The sequence below is a fragment of the Epargyreus clarus genome, unplaced genomic scaffold (assembly GCF_041222505.1).
Source record: "Epargyreus clarus isolate Ecla_fem2 unplaced genomic scaffold, WU_Ecla_fem_2.2 ptg000010l, whole genome shotgun sequence".
Lineage (NCBI taxonomy): Eukaryota > Metazoa > Arthropoda > Insecta > Lepidoptera > Hesperiidae > Epargyreus > Epargyreus clarus.
In genome coordinates this window covers 5,884,492-5,907,548 of record NW_027332218.1, presented here as the reverse complement: position 1 = coordinate 5,907,548, position 23,057 = coordinate 5,884,492, and the positions used below count along the sequence as shown (strand labels likewise).

General features: G+C 34.3%; 3 protein-coding genes across 3 annotated transcripts; all 3 read left to right on the top strand.

The window, feature by feature from the left end:
* Window positions 1-125: 125 nt before the first annotated feature.
* On the top strand, window positions 126-4,625 carry Gmppb (GDP-mannose pyrophosphorylase B). The gene is made up of 6 exons (XM_073077219.1): window positions 126-503; window positions 1,027-1,269; window positions 1,780-1,909; window positions 2,479-2,640; window positions 3,193-3,357; window positions 4,258-4,625. The coding sequence occupies exons 1-6, from the start codon at window positions 330-332 to the stop codon at window positions 4,491-4,493; spliced, it is 1,110 nt and encodes a 369-aa protein (XP_072933320.1). The 5' UTR covers window positions 126-329; the 3' UTR covers window positions 4,494-4,625.
* Window positions 4,626-6,737: 2,112 nt separating this feature from the next.
* On the top strand, window positions 6,738-8,378 carry LOC140745205 (carcinine transporter-like). Its single transcript, XM_073076943.1, has one exon. The coding sequence runs from the start codon at window positions 6,855-6,857 to the stop codon at window positions 8,367-8,369; it is 1,515 nt and encodes a 504-aa protein (XP_072933044.1). The 5' UTR covers window positions 6,738-6,854; the 3' UTR covers window positions 8,370-8,378.
* A 570-nt stretch (window positions 8,379-8,948) lies between these two features.
* Msh6 (DNA mismatch repair protein Msh6) lies at window positions 8,949-22,683 on the top strand. Its single transcript, XM_073077218.1, has 19 exons — window positions 8,949-9,206; window positions 9,624-9,773; window positions 10,382-10,508; window positions 10,893-11,085; window positions 11,421-11,555; window positions 11,731-11,866; window positions 12,094-12,233; window positions 12,427-12,561; window positions 13,220-13,409; window positions 13,996-14,302; window positions 14,754-14,909; window positions 15,260-15,506; window positions 16,038-16,193; window positions 16,516-16,650; window positions 18,124-18,345; window positions 18,593-18,769; window positions 19,357-19,534; window positions 19,991-20,142; window positions 21,457-22,683. Exons 1-19 carry the CDS (start codon window positions 9,050-9,052, stop codon window positions 21,736-21,738), a joined length of 3,375 nt encoding a protein of 1,124 aa, XP_072933319.1. The 5' UTR covers window positions 8,949-9,049; the 3' UTR covers window positions 21,739-22,683.
* The last annotated feature ends 374 nt before the right edge of the window (window positions 22,684-23,057 follow it).

Below are 23,057 nucleotides of genomic sequence, written 5' to 3'. Positions count from 1 at the left end.
TTTTTGCTTTTTATAAGGATTTATTTAACTTTATTTAAAAAAAAATAACGAAATCTACAGAATGATTTCCAGACGAACAGCAAGTTTATATGACGTGTCCGAATACCAAGCTGCTGTCAGTCAAGTGCCCACTGTTTTGTTTGAATTGTCAGTTTGACGCTTCATAGCTTTATCTATTTATTTTATTATAAAATTGCAATAATAAAGCATCATATCGCCACGTATTAGGTCAAAAGGAATTCCTAGAACACTCATGCATTGTTTGGTGTTAATAAGAAATTTGAAAGCAACGAAACAGTTTTCTTCCTGAATAGTTTGATTTATAAACAATGTGTGGTTCCGATAAGAAATTGGGTGAGATCCGAGCTCTCATACTTGTCGGGGGCTATGGGACTCGGCTCAGACCTTTAACGTTGAGTAGGCCGAAGCCGCTCGTGGAATTTGCAAATAAGCCAATTCTGCTTCATCAAATAGAGGCGTTGGTTGAGGCCGGGGTGACGCAAGTAAGTCCATTGATGCGAAGTGATGTGTCGACATTTCCTTATCGCCCGGCATTTCGCCGCGGTCACATACACGTCGAGCCCATACTATACCGGTTTCCTTATCTTTATTATGTCTTTCAAGGGATCTTGTATATTAATTAAAAGAAAAATACTTAATGGTCCTCTAGCTTGTTACCAAGAAATAATGTTAATAAAAACGAAGAAATTGTTCCTAAGCAAAAGTATGCCCTGCGATTGTGAAATCAACAACATCTCCTGTCGAATTGAATATTGAATCAATCTATAGTGAATCAATTCTATTAATTTGTTGCTATTTACTGTATTTAATCACTATACGATCACATTTTACTTCATCACTTTATACAATTATCTGTAAATCTTGTAATGGCACATTTTGATAAATTTTTTAATGGATGACGAGATACTTGGACTAGATGACTAGATATTTGGACCTAGATTTTTAAAAACATATATTAGATTTTTTAAATCTAATATATGTTTTTAATATGTATCCCTATTTCAGGTGATACTTGCAGTGTCATACAGGGCGGATGACATGGAAAAGGAGTTAACAGAGAAGGTGTCTAAACTCGGAGTGTCCCTCACTTTTTCTCATGAGACGGAACCATTAGGTACAGCAGGGCCCTTAGCCTTAGCACGAGACATACTGAGCGCGAGTCCGGAACCATTCTTTGTCCTCAATTCTGATGTTATATGTGATTTTCCTTTCAAAGAACTAGCAAAATTTCACAGAAGTCATGGCAAGGTTGGTTTAGAAATAATTAATAATTTATTAGTAGTATAAAACAGTTTATTGACATTATTGAGTCAACACATGTGTTTATCATGTACCATATTAATATACAAATAGTTAATATAAGTAATATATTTGTCTTTTAAAGCCTGTATTATCATAAGTCATTATTGACTTTTAATTTGAAAATAAAAATATACATATATAAATAAATTCAAATTGTAAAATTTTTCTTTAAATATGTAGTTGAATTGGACCAATTTTTAAAACTTTACACTGGAATGAAGGCAATATCAAATAAACAGCTTTTTCTTACTTTCTTAATTTTGATTCCATGTATTTGAACATAATAAAATAATTCAAATTCAAACACAAATCTCATTTATTCAAAATTGATTCATATAGAATATGGTTTAAGATTCTTTATTTCTCAAAAAAGATTTACAATCACTTACTGAGAAATACTTTTTTAAAGTCAACAAAAAAAGTATTATTGTAATAAATTTATTTAAATATTTTCAGGAAGGGACTATAGTTGTAACAAAGGTAGAAGAGCCCTCGAAGTATGGTGTAGTAGTTTATAAGGAGACTGGACAAATTGAGAGCTTTGTAGAGAAACCACAGGAGTTTATATCCAACAAAATTAATGCTGGTATGTAGTAATCAATACCAAATTTTTAGTGTTAGTATCAATAGCACTATTTTGAACATTAACAACTAACTAACTAATTCACACTCCAGGCGTGATCACAACATAAGATCTCTATTAGAACACTTGTTTCTAACTTTATAACTTTAGTATTTATTGTAAAGACCGGCATATCCTCTCACTTACCCCTGCGGCAGAGGAATCCATGCGGGTTTAATAAAATAGGAATATTATTTGAAATCTTGTGATAAATCACACTTGTAAGTAATCTATGTTGAAACACTACACTCAAAAAAGTCCGCATGTTTCCCCATGAAAAAAAACTGACCAAATGCGAGTCAGACTCGACAGTGCTTCAAGACGCCTGTGCCCCGCCCCTGGCACCGCGCCCGTCACAGACTCCGCAAATTCTTTCTAAATAAATTAACATACTTCATATTACGATTTTATACAGAAATTTTATAAATTCCCTAATTCACACCCTCTGTGAATTCTATTAATTCATAAATAAATTAATGTACTTGATGTTACAATTTTGTACAGAAATTTCTTAATGTCGTATATCTTTGCAGGATTGTACATTTTGAACCCATCAATATTGGATAGGATAGAACTCCGTCCAACGTCTATAGAAAAAGAGGTGTTCCCATTTATGGCACAGGATGGCCAGCTGTATGCTATGGAGCTACAAGGATTCTGGATGGATGTTGGGCAACCCAAGGATTTCTTAACAGGTATTATTTATTCTTTCCTATGCAATATGAAAAATCTCATTTTTTGAAAATTTTAATGGCTAACCATATTTTTTTTATAATACTGTAACTGGCTATTGTCACCGATGGAGATTTGTAATCAATCCCAGATACGATTATTAGATATTCTAACCTGAGGTCAACCACAGATCCGCCTGAAAAGCCTCACCTCGGAAAAGTTATACATGGTAAATACACAAAATAAAAATGTAGAATATTTTTTTTTAATTTTCTTATAGTCCTTACAACTTATCTTTTTCAATTTCAATCTGTGAAGTGCTTAAGATTGAGAATTTAGAAGAGAATTTCAGTAAGGGGCAAGCACTAAAATTTACATACCTGTACACTTTCCCAAAATATAAGATTAAATCGATTCCGAAACCAAATTTTCATTCAAAATACACATTGTCACTGGAAAGGCAACTAACATGAAAAGTAGTCTTTTTGCCTGTTAGACTTTTAGCATTTCCAGTGATGATACAATGACAACAGTTTTTTTAATGTAATTAATTTAAATGTTTTACACTTTTCTAGGTATGTGCCTGTACCTGAACAGCTTACGTCAGAAAAACTCCGACAAACTGTACGAGGGCGCCGGCGTCGTGGGCAACGTGCTCATCGACCCCACAGCCACAGTTGGCAAGGGCTGCCGCATCGGACCTAACGTCACTATCGGCCCTAACGTTATTGTCGAAGATGGTAAGCGTCCTTATTAAGGCAAACCTATTTTTTATTGTTATCGTGGGGGAAACCTTCAAAAAGTAGCCGGTGCCGTGGGAACGACACAGAGCTATCTGGGATTCTTACCGCACTAAAACCCCTCCGGTGGCTTGTTGGAGAACTCCGGGATCTCTGTGGGAACACAACCGGAGTCCTGCAAGCGCGATGCCCCGATCGGGCTCCGCCATGGGGGGAGCACTTTTGGCTCCTCCCACACCATCTGGTGTTTACGACGGTATGCGAAGACACATACCGCCGTCCTTCCCGGGGTTGCTTGATGGACGGTTCGAGTTCCCACTCTTGCCGCCTGCAACCCGGGAAGCCGCCTTTTAGTCGCCTCTTACGACAGGCAGGGGATACCGTAGCCCTATTCTAGTAGGACTAGTATTTTTACGCGGCCTATACAACATTTTTAAATTACGAAAATGCAGGTAGGACAAAGATCTTTAAGAAATACTGGCTTGAAGGCACCTTCAGCCAATCATCCACGCACGAGTCACGAGTACTAAACGTTAGATAAAAATAGTTATTTGCAAATGAATTAAGTGGTTATAATATTATCTCATAAGTTACTCCCGAGATACTGAAAAAATGAAAAAGAGTGTTCAAACATTCTATAAAATTTATGATGTTTGAACAGTGCTTCGATTATTTTAAAATGTAAACATTAATTGCATTAAATTAATGTTGTTACTAACGACATGTAGCATGCGACTAAATGCAGACCTAATTTGCATTTGTATAGCATTTTGAATTAAAATATGCCCTAATCGGCCATCTATCTGCCCTTGCAAGACTACAAGTCTACAAGCTTCAAGTTCATTCAGTTGATGTGCCTGAAATATGTACAATGTTGTCAACTGTATGTATATTCTTCAGGTGCATGTATAAAACGCAGTACGATACTGGACGGTGCATGTGTGCGACAGCATGCGTGGTTGGACGGCTGCATAGTGGGCTGGCGCTCCGTAGTGGGCCGCTGGGTGCGCATGGAGAACTGCACGGTGCTCGGCGAGGACGTCATCGTGCAAGACGAACTTTATATCAACGGTGGACAGGTCCTGCCTCACAAATCCATAGCCCTATCCGTACCTGAGCCCAGGATCATCATGTAAAGTTAAGCCCAAAATTGCTGAACTCGAAATAGTTTTTCAACACATTCATATTGTTTTTTGCAAATTAGTAACCTTTTTAGTTTTTAACTAAAAGGAAAAAAAAATTGAGGCAGGTAACTATAATATTGGACACCATATATGTCAGCAAACAAAAAAGATATGGTCAAAATATAAATATATCCGTTTCAGTTTTAAAACAGTAATTTTGTAATTCCTAAATGCATTATTTATATTTTTTTTTTTTTTTTTTATTTTATTTAACTAAATGTTTAAAACACGTATTTTAGTATTAGAAAATAATGAAATTGGATCTACTTATTTGCTAAATGCGTTTCACATAATTTCCGAAACAATGTTTTTTTTATCGGAGGTAATTCTGTTACTTAAACTAAAGTAATGTAGATAATTTTATTATTATAATATTGTATTATGAATATGAATTTGTGATTATAAAGTTTTTACTTTAAAATAATAATTAGTGAAATATATTCTATATGTAAGTAACAGGAACAACCCCAAAAATTCTTGTAATAATCTTATTTTTCTTGTCAAAAACTATTTTTGTCCGTTTTTTAAATTCTTCTGATTTCTATTTTTGGTTTGTATATTTTCATAAAAAAAAATATAGTTAAATTAATGAGCTTTTAACCACTCATTAATTATTAAATATTAATTCAAAGTAATGTTATTATTTTTTTTCATGTACTGCTTATATTAAGAAGTTTTATCAATTTTTAGTTATCATTCGATAATTCGTTTTTAAATTATTTTCACTTATCGTCATAATAAAAAGAACGTCTTGATGTACTTTGTGATTGTTATTATGCACAAATTTTAAATCATTATAATTATTATCAATATGTTATTCGTAGTTTTGATTTTTTTCCTTTAAGCCATATGTTTTAATATTATACCAAAGTCTTAAATAGAGTTTAAAGTAATGAACTGCAATAGTTGAAAATATTTAGAAATATACCTAGTGCAATATGTTGTAGATAAATTTATTACATATAAAATTTTAAGTAATAGTTGCATCGAAGGCTGATTTTAAATGCAATACATATAACATTCCGTGTAAAATGGTTGTACAAAATATATTTTCCACTTTGTATTACAATATTTGAATTCTGACTGCCATTTTTTCAAAAATTGTAATTTTATATGATTAGCTTATAAGTTTGATGGCACGTGTTAATAGTGCAAAATATATAAAATAATAATTGATTTGGTGTCTCATTTGTTATATAACACTTTGTTTTTTTACCCTCGAGTTTGTGCACTTGAAAGGGTTCATTTGCTAAATGATACTGAGTCAATTTTTGTTGAAAATTCCCGAAACATAGATGAAATTTCTATGACTTTCATAATATTATTAGTTACCACACTAAGTAAATTATTTAACTTGAGATAAATGATTGAGGGTACCCACCATGCAAATAAATGAAATCTGAAATGTCTCTCTCTATATTATTATTGATGTAGGAAATTGTTAAACAGCTTTCAGGGTATTTTTTGTACCTTGTCTTCCCTTGCCTGCCTTAGGCTGACTTAAGACTGTTCCTTATAAATATTCCCATTTTATAATTAAAACGTTCACATAATAATTATTTTAAAATCCAAAAATAACTAAATGGCCTCTAACATTGATAAAAAGATCTCAGCTGATATTGAACTACTTGGAAATTTCACGTTAGTGCTGTTTATTTATGCTGTAATTGTTTAATGATATAACAAAGATAATAATGTAACTTCGTTATCTATAAGGATCATATTTAATTGCCACTAGTATGAAATGCGAATACTATGGTTTATAGTTTTTTTCTTTTATATAAAACTGCATAGTAGCATACATTATTTTTTTAAGTTAAATATTTATCATCAAATTTAATCTTTAAAAAAGTTCAACGTAAAATTTGAGTATTATAGATGGACCTGTGTATGTATGCAGCAAGTTACAAACAAATCACCATATTTCAATTAACTTACTATGTTGTAATGTTAATTGTTAAAGGCTTTTTTTCGGTATTAATTAAATATTCTCCGGAATTACGCCATGACAGACTGATAATAAATTTGTTAGAGCAAGATTATGATACAAATCAGTAAACACACAAACGAATTTCTTTACAGTTATATAAAATGTTAATGAGCCTGTGACATCCATCGAGAATCACTAGCTCTCTTGTAATAACTGGAAAAATGGAAAAACAGATAGAGTTACAACAGAAAGAAAAGAGAGAAGAAAAAGTTACTTATGATCAACTTTTGTCTTCTGCCGGAGTGTTCGGGATTTATCAAGTGGCCCTAATCTTGATCACATTCCCATTCTATACCTTCGGCGTGTTCACTTATTTTTCTCAAATGTTCATGACAGAAACCTCGCCAAACCACTGGTGTTGGATTCCGGAATTAGAAAACTTAACTGATATCGATCGACGAAGCCTTGCGATCCCGCCTGACACCAGTGCAAAACTTGGATACTCTCACTGCCACGCATATGTAGCAAACTGGACTGACGTTCTCAATACTGGACAAAGACCAAACCAATCTTGGCCTACAACACAATGCCTACACGGATGGGAGTTCAATAAAAGTGAGATACCGTATGTAACTATATCCAGTGAACAAGGCTGGGTATGTGACAAAAACAACTACCAAGCGACGGCTCAATCTTTTTACTTTATTGGGTCTATTGCTGGAGGATTTATTTTTGGATGGGTCGCTGATCGGTATGGACGACTGGCTGCTACTATAGGAACCAACTTATTAGGATGTATAACAGGAATTCTTGCTGTATTTGCGAGGAACATCGTACAGTTTACAATCTTCCGGTTTCTAGCAGGAATGGCTTACGATAATTGTATGATGATGGTGTATCTTCTTGTGATGGAGTACGTGGCGCCGAAATATCGAACGCGGATGGCAAATTTATCATCTGGTCTCTTTTACACATTGAGCATGACTTCTTTGCCCTGGATAGCACTCGCCTGTAACGATTGGAAAACTCTAGGCATAGCAACTTCCGCTCCAATGGCGTTAGCTTTACTAGCTCCCTTGATTCTTCCTGAGAGTCCGCGCTGGCTACTCGGTAAAGGACGCATAGATGAAGCCGTGCAAAAAGTTGTTACTATCGCACGCATAAATAAGAAGAAAATTCCGATAGAACTCATAAATAGCTTTAAAACTTCGTTTACAGAGGATATTGTAGAAGAAAATGCAACTATTATTGAAGTTTTGAAACGACCGTTGTTACGAAAGGCTTTTATATGCATGTGCATAGATTATTTATGTTGTAGTGTTGTTTTCGATGGACTAGTACGCAGTATTGGTGTATTACCTTTTAACTTTTTTGTATCTTTTACCCTAACATCGTTTACTGAACTTCCATCATTACTTCTAGTAGTATTCTTATTGGACAAGTTGGGCAGAAAGTGGCTCACAATAATTTGCACAGGCCTCTGTTCTATAACAAGTATTTTAACTGCTTTTACTACTGGATATGTGTCTCTGTGTTCTGCTATTTCTGCAAGATTATTCATCAATATGGCATGTTATACAACTATTCAATGGACAGCAGAAATTTTGCCTACATCTGTAAGAGGATCTGGGTTTTCCATAGTTCACATTTTTGGATTCATAGGATATGTTTTATCGCCTTATATAGTGTACTTAGAAAACATTGTGCCCGGTCTACCTCTTATTATTCTTGGGTGTTTTATAGCTATTGCAACTGTTTCAACTTTTAATATACCAGAAACGACGAATATAGACATGCCTCATTCTTTTGAAGATGCAGAGGAACTGATAAGGAGTCAGAAATTCTTTGATATACCATGTTTACGCAAGGAAAATAATGATGATATCAAAGAAAAGTAAATAATTTTGGGACTGAATAAAATAAGGTACTTTGTTTCACTTGTTTTTTTTCTATTAACATTTATAATAAAGCCATAGAAGCACAGAGCTTATATGATGTCCCAAAACCAATAGTAATATAAGGCCTATTTGGAGATGATTACAGATTTGTTGTTAGTTACACGCTAAATTAAACCTAATAATTTCATTATACGTATTTAATAGAGCATTGGAATGAAATGAGACGATATCCTCTCATCCCTGTATAATTATATTACTTAAATTACTGTACTTATTGATGCCATCCATCGGTATACAAATACGCGATATTTGTCATTTAAAATCGGCGGGCAGATGAGTCAAGTGCTGCCTTTAAAAATGGTGTTTTTGATAAGGATTAGATGATATAAGTGTTAGATTTATTTTGGAATACTCATTTATTCATATTGTTCCTTTTGTTATGAATAAAATTTATTCTCAGAGTAAATATTTATTATAACGTCCACTACATAAAAACACTAACAGGCAACATACACCAATAAGCAATGTTGTTGCTGTATTCTCAATTTGGCAGAACAATATCACACTGACAATGACATTACCAAGCAAAGTGAATATGTCAAGTCGAAAGTCAAATATTGCGCCAAATTCAGCAAAATTGGCATAAAATAAAATTAATTTACATTTTTTAATTAAAAAATATGTCTAAACGAAACAGCGTTGGGGCTTCCAATACCTTATTCAATTACTTTACGAAAACACCACCTAGTAATAAGAAAATTAAAGTCAATAGTGATGAAATCGGGAACGATTCCCAGCATTCGCCGGCAATCAGTGTAACGAAAGATAAAAAGGAAAGTAAGTACATTTATTATTATTAAAAATACTTAAGTCTAAGTAAATAATTGCACCAGCGTATGATCACTATCCTTAGTAAGCATTGAGCCCCAAAAAATATCGGTAGAAGAGACAATGCTTGAAAACCTTTGTTTTGGGAATTTTTCAAGAACCCAATGTAATAATGTTTTATAGTTATTAGGCAAATGTGTCTTATATTAACTTTTTAATGTATTAGTTAACAAGGCAGGGCACAAGTAAAATCATTCAGTAATTATTGATAGGGAAATATTAAAAAATATTTCCTTTTAATTATATAACTTAAAAGTACATTCATAGCCTGTTTTGAGTACATTTACATGTAAATAAAGAGTGCTATATTACAATTTATAAAATATAAAGAATAGATAATAATTAAAACCAATATTATAATTTCAGGTAAAAAGCGTGAGAGGCATCACTCGCCTTCACCAGATCCACATAATAACGCAGAGGATAGTGATGATGAAGTCCCAATTGTCCCTAAGAAAAAGAAGAGAATCAGAATTAACCCTGTGGATTCTGACGATTCTGATGTGGAGAATAAAGGTTAGATCTAAATGCAAAATTTGATGCAATCCTCTTTATGCTTGTCTATAACAAGGATTAGCATGGCTACATCCCTGTCTTTTAATTATTATATTAATAGACTAAATCTGTCCTCAATACCACATTAAAAATCTAAACTTAAACAATTATCATAAGTTTTTTTTTATAATATAGGAGTAGAAGACGAGCATACAGTCCACCTGATGGTAAGTGGCTACTGCCGCCCATGGACATCTGTAATCAACCCCAGATAGGATTAGATACCTGAGGTCGTCCACAGATGCGCCACTACCCTTGAGAACTAAGCTGGAACGCCTCGGAAAGTCTGTCTCCCTTACCACAGCCTTCAAACCGGAACATAGCAGCGCTTAACACTGCTGTTATTAGGTAGAAATAGGCGGTGGTGCCGCACCACAAAGGGTTCTACCACCTTCAAAAAGTCCTAATAATAAAAAGAAAATCTAATAGCAAAGTGCCTATCAGCTAAAAGTCAGTGCTTAATTTAGATATCACAAAATTTTGTGATATTAAGTTTGTATGTCGGTTGTATTGTGTAAAATGTACAGGGTAAATATTTATTTCATAAATATTGAATATTATACTTTCAGTAGATAATAAAATAGAAGCAACAAAAGAGACAAAAACAGTGGAAAAAAGGCTGCAGGACAGTTTTAAATATGAACCTAATGAGTCACCGAAAGCCAACAAGAGTAAAAAAGCTACGGCAAATGCTGGGTGAGGATAGTTTTAGATTAGAATTACACACATTAGGATTTTCAGTATCGTGAGTACTATTGACTCATTTGAACACAGAATAGAAATGTATATTCATAATTAATGCAATATTAGTGAAAGTCGGCCTGGTTGGGTGTTTAAAGTGGAATCTGTATGATGTATATAAGACCAGTATGATGACTGCTTAATGCTGTGCGTCAATGAATATACATTTGTATTTTTTTTTTTTTGTAAACTGAAACTAGGAAACAAATATGTCTATTTACCACACCCTGCAAACCAAACACACTAGCGCATAACATCCATTTTACCACCTTCAAACTTTAATGTAAATAAATTTGTGCCATCTCTGTTTATTCTATAGATAATTCCTGTCTTTTTCAGTACCACTCAGCCAAAATTATCAGAGCCCCAGGAAGCACCAGTGATAACTGACGAGGGCAACTGGACCCACTGTAAGTTGGAATGGCTCAAGCCAGAAAAGATCCGTGATGCTTGCAAACGTAGGCCTGATCATCCAGACTATGATCCCACTACGCTGTTCGTACCACCTGAATTTATGAAGTCACAGACACCTGTAAGTTTATGTTTAAATATACAACAAATTAAATTAATATGTAATTAATACTTAAATTCTTATTTCACGTTATAGTTTTATTACTATTATATGTGAGATATTTTTATACCTTTTGGGATTGAATAGGATTTTTGTGCGAGTCTTGTTTTACACTACGGAACTGTTCTAATTGTTTACAACAACAGTATATTAAGAAAATACCTCAGTTAGAAAATATTCATATTGATGTTTTTTTTTATAGTTTTGTTTTAATATTTAAAATGATAATGTTTTTTTTAAACAACTTCTTGGGAGCATTTTTAAAAGATGTCTTTAAAAATATCATTCCATTTCAGGCTCATATGCAGTGGTGGGAAATGAAGTCAGCCCATTACGATTGTGTCTTGTTTTTCAAAGTGGGGAAATTTTATGAGCTCTACCACATGGATGCTGCTGTCGGAGTTAATGAGCTTGGATTTTCTTATATGAAGGTAAATTCTTTTTATAAACGGAAAGCAGGTGCTCAGATAAAACCAGTAATTTTATCTGAGTCACTTTTCAAAAATTACGAAGTTACTGGAAATGTTTAATTTTTAGTTTAAATATTACCTACTTATTTATCACTATTGAATGTATAAACATTTTCCTTTACCTTACAAATTGCAGGGTGAATTCGCACATTCTGGTTTCCCGGAGAGTGCCTACGCCCGGATGGCGTCCACACTAGTGTCCAAAGGGTATAAGGTGGCCCGTGTGGAGCAAACAGAGACCCCAGACATGATGCAAAAGAGGTGTAAAGAAAGTAAGTGTAAACAAATATAGGGGCACGATCTATGTTCACTCAATTATAGCAGTGTTTCTGAAAGATGTAAAGAAAATTACTTATACAAGGTATCTAAAAATAGATCTTGTCACAGCAATATACCTGTTGTGTACACCTTAGTCAAGCAAAGAAAGAAATCAAATTCATCGGTGAAGTATATATTTTTTAAACAAGTATAATAATTATATTGATATACTTTCCTTTAGTGAATACTACCAAGAAAACCGACAAGGTGGTTCGTCGGGAGATATGCCAGGTATCGGTGAAGGGAGCCCAAGTGTGTGGGCTGCAAGATACTGGACCATCAGAGGCTAACTCTGCCTACATGTTTGCTGTCGCTGAAGAGGTATTTGAAATATTTATAACTAAGTTTCTTAGAAAAACAAAATAGATTATGTTTTAAAAGAGTAAAAAATATCTTATACTATTTTAAATACCTATTATTGAGGTTGAAAATACTCATAATGTTAAAATAGTTAATTTCTCTCATTTTATTTTCAAATACACTTCATATTGAACAGGAGATTTATTTTAAACAGGAGAACAATGGCCGCAGTAAATACGGCGTGTGTTTCGTTGATACTTCAATAGGCCAGTTTCACTTAGGACAGTTCCAAGATGATAAGCATTCTTCGAGACTCCTCACCACATTGGCCCATTATCCACCAGCTTTGGTATGTATGATTTTGATTTACTTTCCTTTATTATATTATATTATGTTCCATATGATAATCACTATAAGTGGTATGGTTCTCCCTGGTTTGAATGAAGGCACCACCACTACATCTATTTCTGTTAAATAACAGCAGTTTAAAGTACTGCTGTATTCTGATCTCAAGTGTGTAGTAAGGGGGAACATATATATAAGCAATACCAACTTAGTCCTCAAAAGTCTCAGCACATCTGAGGCCAACAGGAAGGGAATCTTTGCTAGATCTAAACTAGGAAATTTTACTTTTTTTACCTCACATTATTAGCTTGACATGTTTTTTTTATAATATAGGAGTAGCAGACAAGCATGCAGTCCACCTGATGCTAAGTGACTACTGCCGCCAATGGACATCTGTTATGAACCCCAGATAGGATTAGATATTCCTACCTGAGGTCTGCCACAGATGCGCCGCTACCCTTGAGGAGTAAGCTGGAACGCTTCGGAAAAGTATATCTCTCTTACCACACCCCCTCTAAAACGGAACACTGCAGCTCTTAACACTGTTGTTATGTGACAGAAATAGGTGTGGCGGTGGTGCCGCCGGAGTCGAACCACAAAGAGTTCTACCACCTTCAACATGTATGTATGTAATAGAATCTTTGAACTCAATTTTTTTCTAGATAATATCCGATCGCAAAACGACAACTCCTCGTACCAGTAGACTACTAAGCACTCATTGCCACAATGCTAGAAGGGAGCCTATAACAATGTGGACCCCGGAGAAAACACTGAAGACCTTAGCAGAAAAGTATTACAAGACCAATTCTGAAGGAGACTGGCCTGAGGGCATTAAACCATTTTTACATGAAGGTTGGTATAAACATTTAAATGTAGGTCTTACTTTCAAGATAGCAATAATTGTGGGTAAGAGATATTATTAAAAATCATCATCATCATCATCATCATCAACCCATTACTGTCCCACTGCTGGGCACGGGTCTCCTCTCAGAATGAGAAGGATTAGGCCATAGTCCACCGCGCTGGTCAAGTGCGTATTGGTAGACTTCACATACCTTTAAGATTTATTATTAATATTTAAAATATTATATATTATTATTATTTATTATTATTAAAAAAAGGAATTGAATTCCCTAATAAAATTTGTTGCTGTTTTGCAAATTTTTCGTCTGTTGTTTCATATGGTTGTCGGCGTTATTTACTTCATTCTAAAAATGATAAACCTGAGAGCAGTTAGTTATGAGGAAATGGATATATATTTATACCATAGTGCAAATTATCTTATGTAAATAAAATGATCACACATACAAACAACTTTACTGATTCAGTCGTGAGTAGAGCCCTGTTAGTTGGTAATCTGGTTAGTCTAAGGAACTTGTTCATGTTCAAATTACGTCTTGAGGTACATTATGGATATTTATCATTTGTTTATTTTCAGGCGACGCTTTAGGCTTGACCCCTGCTTCAAACTGCTTCCTGGCAATCAAAGCTCTAGGCGGTTGCGTATCCTACCTCACAGACTGTTTGTTAGACATACAGATACTAGGCATGTCCCAGTTCACAGAATATGCACCCCACGACGTCCTAAATAGCACTATGTGTGAGGAAAGTAAGGGTGAATATCAATGGACTGGTGGAAACACGATGGTCTTGGATGCTATCACATTGAGGAACTTACGGATTGTACAGGATGAAGGATGCTTGTATGATAGGTTGAATTTTTGTTCAACTGCTATGGGAAAACGGTAACTATTTCTGTATATTGATATAGTTCTGTTAGTTGTGCGTAATCAATTAGTTAACTTGAGGTTTTTTGTATGTGGTAATTCTGTTAATAGGACGACAAAGTAAGTACATAATATTATGGGTGTACTAAGACATTAAAAATTCCCTAGTACGCTGAAAACTTATTGTAATTTATAAGTTTACGACTAAATTATGACTTTAACAGAAACTTTACGGTCTACTACATTACAATGGGTTCCAATTGAGTTATGAGACATTAACTTCGCGATAATAATTATTATAATTTAAAAAAAATGTGTAAACGTAACATTTTTACGTTTATATAAGTGCTGTTGTAAGTTATCTGAAATAATGTGAAAATATATACTCCTTATAGGGCAGTCGTTTTTGAGGAAATGCGTAATAATAGGAGACTTATAATAACCCTTTACAATTATATGTGGTTCGTAGGTTACTTTATCAATGGGTGTGTTCGCCAAGTTGTAACTTGTTGGTGATAAAGGAGCGGCAGGAGGCAGTCAAGAGTCTGTTTGGAAACCAAGAGGTCTGCCAAGATGCCAAGAACATCATGACGACGTTGCCAGACTTGGAGAGACTTTTGGCCAAGTTAGTATTATATTAATGATGCAATATACAGAATACAGGTTTTTATTTATTTTATACAGCAAATCATGATGAATATTTATTGTCTACTTTTGAGTTTGGGATTGGTCTGTGGTTTTAGGCTATAATCCACCACACTGCCAAATATGGATTGTGAACTTTATAAACCTTGAAGAATTTGTTTAACGCCAGTTAGTAATAATAATAATCAACAATTTTTCTTTGGAAAAGTTCTAAATTTACAATTCTTGACTACTTAAATTATATTTGTACTTACATTAGCCTCGGAGAAGTCGCAGGTTTCCTTGTAATGTCCTGTAGTATAGACATAAGTGGCCTTTTTAAATTTTCAGAGTCCATGCTCTTGGCAACTTCAAAAAGTCGAAGACCCATCCAGACTCCCGTGCCATATTCTATGAGGAAAAAACATATTCCAAGCGAAAAGTGCTGGATTTCATATCAGTACTAAATGGTTTCACTGCAGCGTTAAAGATAGTGGAGCTGTTTGCAGATGTTGATGCAGCTCTCCTGAAACGAATAACTCAGTTTGCTCCGGATGGCAAATTTCCTGATTATAGGGATACACTAAAGTTCTTCAAGGCAAGTTTGAATTGTTGGTTGTAATTACAATGAACATAACTTGAGTCGAGAATCGCGACCATTTAAAATTATGTGATGTGCAATAGTGACATAGCGTGGGTTTAAGCAATGTAACAGACACTGATAGCAATTTTATTTGACTCGCTAACGCACCTCCATGTCTGCTCGGGTCGACGGTCGTGCATAAACTAGTTTACAACCGGCATTCACCTTATGTCAGTAGTGACGTATGTGCTCGAGACAAATACCCACCTACCCACAAAAAGTACATTTAGGCATGGGTTGAGTTTACCGCCCAGAGAAGTAGATAGAAAAGATTTTTTGTAGAAAATACAAATTATGCAGTGTAAAAAGTGCAATTCTTATTTTTGTAATTTTCAAGTTCACGAAATGGTGCCCTTCCAGTCATCGGCTTAGTACACCCATGAGCAACGAGTACTACATATACTACTAACTTATATAACTACTACTATATACTACTAATACTACAAACTAATTATACTAATATAAAAAAATATATGTATATTTTAGGAGGCATTTAATCAAACGGAAGCGGAAAAGGAAGGTCGTATTTTGCCCGGCGTCGGTGTAGACCAGGAGTATGACAGCACATTGGAGGAAATAAAGAGTATTGAGGACGATTTAAAGGAGTACTTGGCTGAACAGGAGAAATACTTTCGATGTCGGGTGAGATTCTAATTGTTTTTTTTTTACTTACTTGAAGCAATTGTGACGTTACACTTCTTTTAGTGTAAAGAGAAAAAAAGATAAGATGAAATGTAAAATAAAAAATGCCATATCCAGATTATTAAAATGTAATATTAGTAGTAGTATTAGGTGGAAACAGGCGTCAGTATAAATCTGTAATTGTGGGACCTTATACAGGTTTTAAAATTATTCAGGATATCCCAGGAAAATACACTTGTGATTGAACAATATTTTCTGGTGTTATACTTCAATATTGCTACGTTTACCATGTGTCAGTATTTACAGGTTTCTTTGTTTTCAGTTGACTTACGTGGGTTCAGATAAGAAACGCTATCAGATAGAAGTGCCACAAAACGCAGCCGCAAAAGCAGGGTCTGAGTATCAATTTGAAAGCGCGCGCAAAGGGTTCAAACGATTTTCTACATCCGAAACAAAGGTAACCTTTGTAATAAAAATATATGAAGCTTGTTATTGTTAAAGGTGTTATAAATTGTGTGAATCGATGTTAATTGAATATTAATACCAATTAGAATACCAATAATGACTTAAGATAATATTAGTAGGATAAATAATCTGGATTATTATCGAATAATATATTAAAAACAACTTGCAAACAGTGGTTAGCATTTCATTTGTACAATTTCTGTTAAATTTGTAGTTACTTAAAGATACTGTATATATACAGGGTGAATTTTTAAAACGGGCCTTCAGGGCCAAATTCGAAACTATAAGGATTAGCGAAAAATGCTGAAAGGAGTTACGAGGCCGATTTTGATAAAAACTAAAACTGCATCATTCGTTTTTTAAAATATTTTTTTCCTTAGCTGGGAATCGAACGAGTTCATTTTGAAAAAAATTACACCTCTATATTATTCCACTATCTGATAGTGTCGCTTATAAGGATCAAATTCTGGGAAGTAATGTTATGTGACAAATTAAAGGAAAAGGAAAATTTTGAAGAAAATACGTATTTTTCCATACATTGGCATACTAATCCTTAAGGATTATACATAACAAATGATTTATGTATAATTCTTTAGAAACAGACATAAGTCATACCATTGAAGAATTTGTTGGTTAATCAACTAATTATTCGATGTTATGACTATGACATACGGCTTAGTATGAGAAAGTAATAGTTTGGCAAATAAGTTACCGCCGTTTTTAGGATTTATTTTTTAATGAAAATAGATAACTGATTAAATAGTAAATTCCTATTGTTTGTTGTTTACAACTTCGTTTCAACGTTAAATATGATTTTCTATATCTCTTTTTTTAAGTAATCACTCGGATTTGACTCTAAAAAGTAATTCTCGAAAATTGTCAACTTTACATCTGTATTAAACGAAACTCCGCCCATAGCAAGTAAATCTATTTTAATGGTCCTAAAAATAACTTTAGCTAAGTCGGACATAAAAAATAAAAATTATTGGGAAACAAAACGTCGATTTTGAATGATAAGAAACATTGAGCCAAAAAAAATGTTTAAAGTAATGAATGGCGGGAACTTAACTGCCAAATTAATATGAAAAAATATGTATTTTCTTAAAATTGAGGCTTTTCCTTTAGTTTGTCATGTATCATTACTTTCCAGATTTTGATCCTTATAAGCAACACTATCAGATAGTGGAATAATATAGAGGGTGCATTTTTTTTTCAAAATGAACTCGTTCGATTCCCGGCTAGGGAAAAAGTTATTTTAAAAAAGTAATGATGCAGTTTTAGTTTTTATCAAAATCGGTCTCGTAACTCCTTTCAGCATTTTTCGCTCATTCTTATAGTTTCTGATTTGGCCCTGAAGGCCCGTTTTAAAAATTCACCCTGTATACATGCAGAAAAAAAAACTTGAAAACTACTCAAGGTAATAAAAATTGTAATAATTGATTTCTATTATTACCTATTTCCATAGAATTTTCTCGCGCTCATGATAGCCGCAGAGGAGAAAAAGACAAACGTTCTAAAGGACCTCAGTCGTCGGATCTTCGAGAAGTTCTCCTCTCACTACAATCAGTGGGAAACGGCTATACAATGTATGGCAACACTGGACGTATTGCTGGCGTTCACAGAGTTCGCGCGACAACAGAACGGCGATGTTTGCTTACCGGAAATTACGTTTGATGAAAACAAGAAGGTATTTGTTTTTTGGTGTATTAGTTTTTATTTTGAACAGATTTATTTGAAAAAAGACACCCTTTATTAGAGTTCAATGACTACAGTGTTAAAAAAGATTTTTTTCATACGTTTATTAGATCTTAGTCAATAGATATGTTTATTGGTTTCAATAAATAGGTAAATAGAACGTCTTAACAATTGTTTATGTGTGGGAACATTATTAATATCCAAAAAAGAAAATAAAAAAAATCCTGTGAAAATTCCAGCCGTACATGAACATAGTCGAGGGTCGCCACCCTTGCATCGCGGTGAACGACTTCATCCCCAACGACACACAGCTGGGGCTGGACACTGCGCCCCTGTTGCTGCTCACAGGACCGAATATGGGTGGCAAGTCCACGCTCATGCGACAAACCGCGCTCATTACTGTGTTGGCTCATTTGGTATGTATGTCGTGTGTTACCCGATACTGATAGCAATACTATTTGGCCTGCTTACGCCCGTCCGTTCGCGTCGACGGTTTGACACAGAGTCACTCACGGTATATACTTGCATTATGACAGTAGTGACGTATGCGCTCGAGACAAACACACACCTACCCACATAAACTACACTATTTTTTAATCAGTCTGAATGGATGAAAGGCCTATATGTATGGTTTAACCGGGGAAGTACTACCACGAAACTTATTTATAACGAGATGCAGTTCTTGAGTTTTGATAGAAAGGTGTTTGAATGTCTACTGACATATAATGCGACCATATCAGGAGTGATAACGCATCTGTGATTGGTTTCGGACAGAACTCCTAGTTCAATACGCTGTGACCACTTTCAATCAGGTGGACTGCATGTTCATTTGCATACAGGTTTTCTAATAAACTACGTTATGGAATTTCATTTTTAAATCTTGATCACATATCTTTATAAATAATAAGGTATATTACTATTTTCAGACTGACCCGTTTTTAAAGTTTGACTTTTAACATTAATACATTCTTATATTAATTTATACATTATTGATATTTTACAGGGTAGTTATGTACCTGCCCAGGAGTGCAGCATCAGTTTAGTGGACCGTATTTTCACGCGGTTGGGCGCCTCTGACGATATCCTTTCAGGACAGTCCACGTTCCTGGTGGAAATGACAGAAACTGCTGCTATTGTGAAACATGCCTCGGTGCACTCACTTGTGTTGCTTGATGAGTTGGGTAAGAATAGTGAAAGTTTCTTTTTTATATTCCACTGGTGACTATGGGTATTGTGATCCCTGTGGTACATTGGTTGTTATACTACTTTATGTTGCTATGGTGATTATACATCCAATACTAGTTCTGAGCTATTAGTGTATTCGTAAACAAAACCAAAGTTCATCATCATCCTAGCCTAAAATCGAACCGAGAACCTTCTGCATGTCATTATAGTAATCCATTCACATATGTATAGTTATCGCCATCTGCTAGTTTGTTCTCAAGTTGTTGCGCGCAGGTGTACTCAGAGAGCCAATAAGGTCGAACACGACTACAAGTATATACTCCGTAGCAATAGTAAGGACACGCATATCCCCGCGGGCACTAAATCTACAATTTGCTGTTGCGACGCGACTCATTTCTATATTTGGACTAGAAGTTTGGCACGGATTCTACCATTATTATTTGTGTTACCAGGTCGCGGCACATCAACGTACGACGGCACGGCGATAGCGTCGGGAGTGTGTGTGGAGCTGTGCGCGCGCGGCGGCCGCGTGCTGTTCTCGACGCACTACCACGCGCTCGTGCACCACCTGGCCGACCACCCCGGCGTGCAACTCGGACATATGGTATGAAATAACAGCTTTTTGTATGGCTGTGACGTAGGCTTGGCGTGCAACTTGAACATATGGTGGATGGTGACGCTGCTATATTGCCGTTGTTGGTCTTATTTGAGAGAGATGTGGATGTTTTAGTGTACATGAATATACAGATTAGAGCATTCGTTACTTAATATGACCTTCTTGGTTAATTTAGGGGAAAACAAAATCGTAAATTAAAGGAAGAAATTTGTTCGCTCATAATTTGGCGGAAGCTATTTAGTAGGGGTGTGCGAATAATTCGAACTTACGAATTATTCGTTCCGAATCGAATATTAATATTCGATTCGAAACTCGAATCGAATAATTCGAAAATTCGAATTATTCGAAAGTTCCCGAATAATTCGAAAAATTTCGAATAATTCGAAAATTTTCGAATAATTCGAAAATTTTCGAATAATTCGAAAATTTTCGAATAATCCGAAAATTTTTGAATAATTCGAATTTTTTCAGGGTTTCTTATTTTCAATTATGGCATGAACTAGGGAAAAGTTGGAAAAATTTTTTTTCACAAAATGGCGACTGCTTGAATAAAAAAATTGTTTTTGTACTTTTTTTTTTACTTTTTCGAATTTTTTAAAAATAGTAAAAATTGAAATTTGGGGATGATCCTATTCTTGTAATGTTAATAAATAACTTATAAAAAAATTGATGGTAAAAATATTGATTGCCTTTTTTTACGGCACTTCAAAAAATTACCTGAAATTCATGCTTCTAGACTAGAATACCCCCTTAATTCGCAAATTATTCGAAAACTTTCGAATTATTCGAAATTTTTACGAATTATTCGAAATTTTTCGAATTATTCAAATTTTTTCGAATTATTCGAAGAATTTCGAATAATTCGAAATTCGAATTATTCGATTCGAATTTCGAATCGAATATTGATATTCGATTCGATTCGATTCGAACGATATTCGCACACCCCTACTATTTAGTCTTGGTGAAACTGTTGTCAGCCAGTAAATTCACAAATATTTAAAGATTACATGATCTTTACAATGGTCTCTTTTCTCACCTATTTATTTAAGTACAGGTGGTGTATTCAATTTTCGTCCTATAACGCGAATCCACATGACATAAGTTCATTCCAAAATATAGAATCCTTATATCACTGTTGAAAAGTTTACAAAGATGTGGAAATCATGCTGACACAATCTTATCACGAAATATTTATTATCTTTTATGAATGAGTATTTACATATATTATTTAAACAAAAATTATGTTGTTTCCTTGTCGTGTTATGCCAGCAATACAACTTACCATTTCCGTATCCACCCCAGGCATGCATGGTAGAAACAGACGAATCAACCGCCGACTCCGATGACTCCGTTCCCGAGGAAAGCATAACATTCCTATACAAGTTATCCCCGGGCGCATGTCCCAAGTCGTACGGGTTTAACGCGGCGCGATTGGCCGGCGTGCCCCGTGACGTCACACAGCGGGCCCGCACCGTGGCCCGCGGGCTCGAGCGCGAGGCCACGTGTGTGCGGGCTTTCCGGGACATCCTCAAGGTGGACAATGCTAAGGATTTAAGGTTGCTGTTGGCAGGACTCAGTATTTGAATAAAAAGCTGTTTGGATAAGCTAAGTATTAATGATTAACTCATTTTGTTTTATGATATCTCGCTCCGATTGGATTCGTTAAACGATAAATCCAATAGACTGTCATTTCTATATAGTCCGCTTAAAACTGCCAGTCCGAATATAGAAATGAATCGCATCGACATAACAAATTGTATGACTTCATCTGCTCGCAACAACTTCATAGTGGACTAGCAGTTTGGCGCGGACTATACCATGATAAAAAAATGACAGATCAGAACAGGATAACACAGATTAAAATTACATATTTTTCCTATTACATGACTGGTACCTTATATAGACTAAACCGTTAATCTTAATTAATATTTTTTTGTACTCACAAATCTTTACCAAAAGATTTTGGAGCCAATTTTGATAAAAACTATCTCAATAACAAGTTTTGAAAAATCTATTTTCTAAGCCGAGGATAGAGTTGCTTATGAAAAAAAACATCAATATAAATTCGAAAAACTGTGCTGTAATGCTTATTCCAATTTTTTTTTATGATTGCAAAGATTTATTATGATTTATCTTAGATTTAAGTCTCTTTATTTTAATATCATATGGCATCTTTTATTATTTTTATTATCCTAATGTTTTTACATTGCATTTAAATGTCTTTGAGTATATTATAAGAAATCGTTCTTTATTAATTTTAATAATTCAAACAATGATATGAGATCTGATATTTGCTTCTTATGTGTGATTACCTGTTAAAAATACCTTCATTCTTCATTTTTGTTGAAATTTCATGTTTGTTTTGTGACTTGTCGTTGAAGTTAAATGTTATCATTGAATAAAATTCATTGTTGTAATTGCATTCTGTTGGATTCAAATGTGATTTTAAAGTGATCTGTGATTGTTATTGAAACCAATCGATAAAATGTAAGCACCCACCAATTTTGAATTAAATATTTTTAGGCATTATTTATGAAGTATTTTTAACCACTAACAACCTGAGCAAAGTGGATAATATTTTGTGAAGTTATGTTAAGTATATTCAACCGTTTCAAAAAAAAATGTATGTTATAAGCAATGTGAACTATTGCAAATCAAATCAAATCATTTTTTTAAATTCCAAATTTCAGGTGCTTCACAGAGCACTTTTTGAATGTCAATACAACTACCACCACTTCACAAGGTGTTTCGTTATGGAGAAGATGTTATTTCTATACATTATTTATTACATAAATTTTGATTACATTTTATAATCAGATGTATGCTATAGAAATAATAACAGCTTCATTGCCTGCTTCTCACATATGAAACAACCTTTTCAAAGCCGAATTCCATCTTTTTTA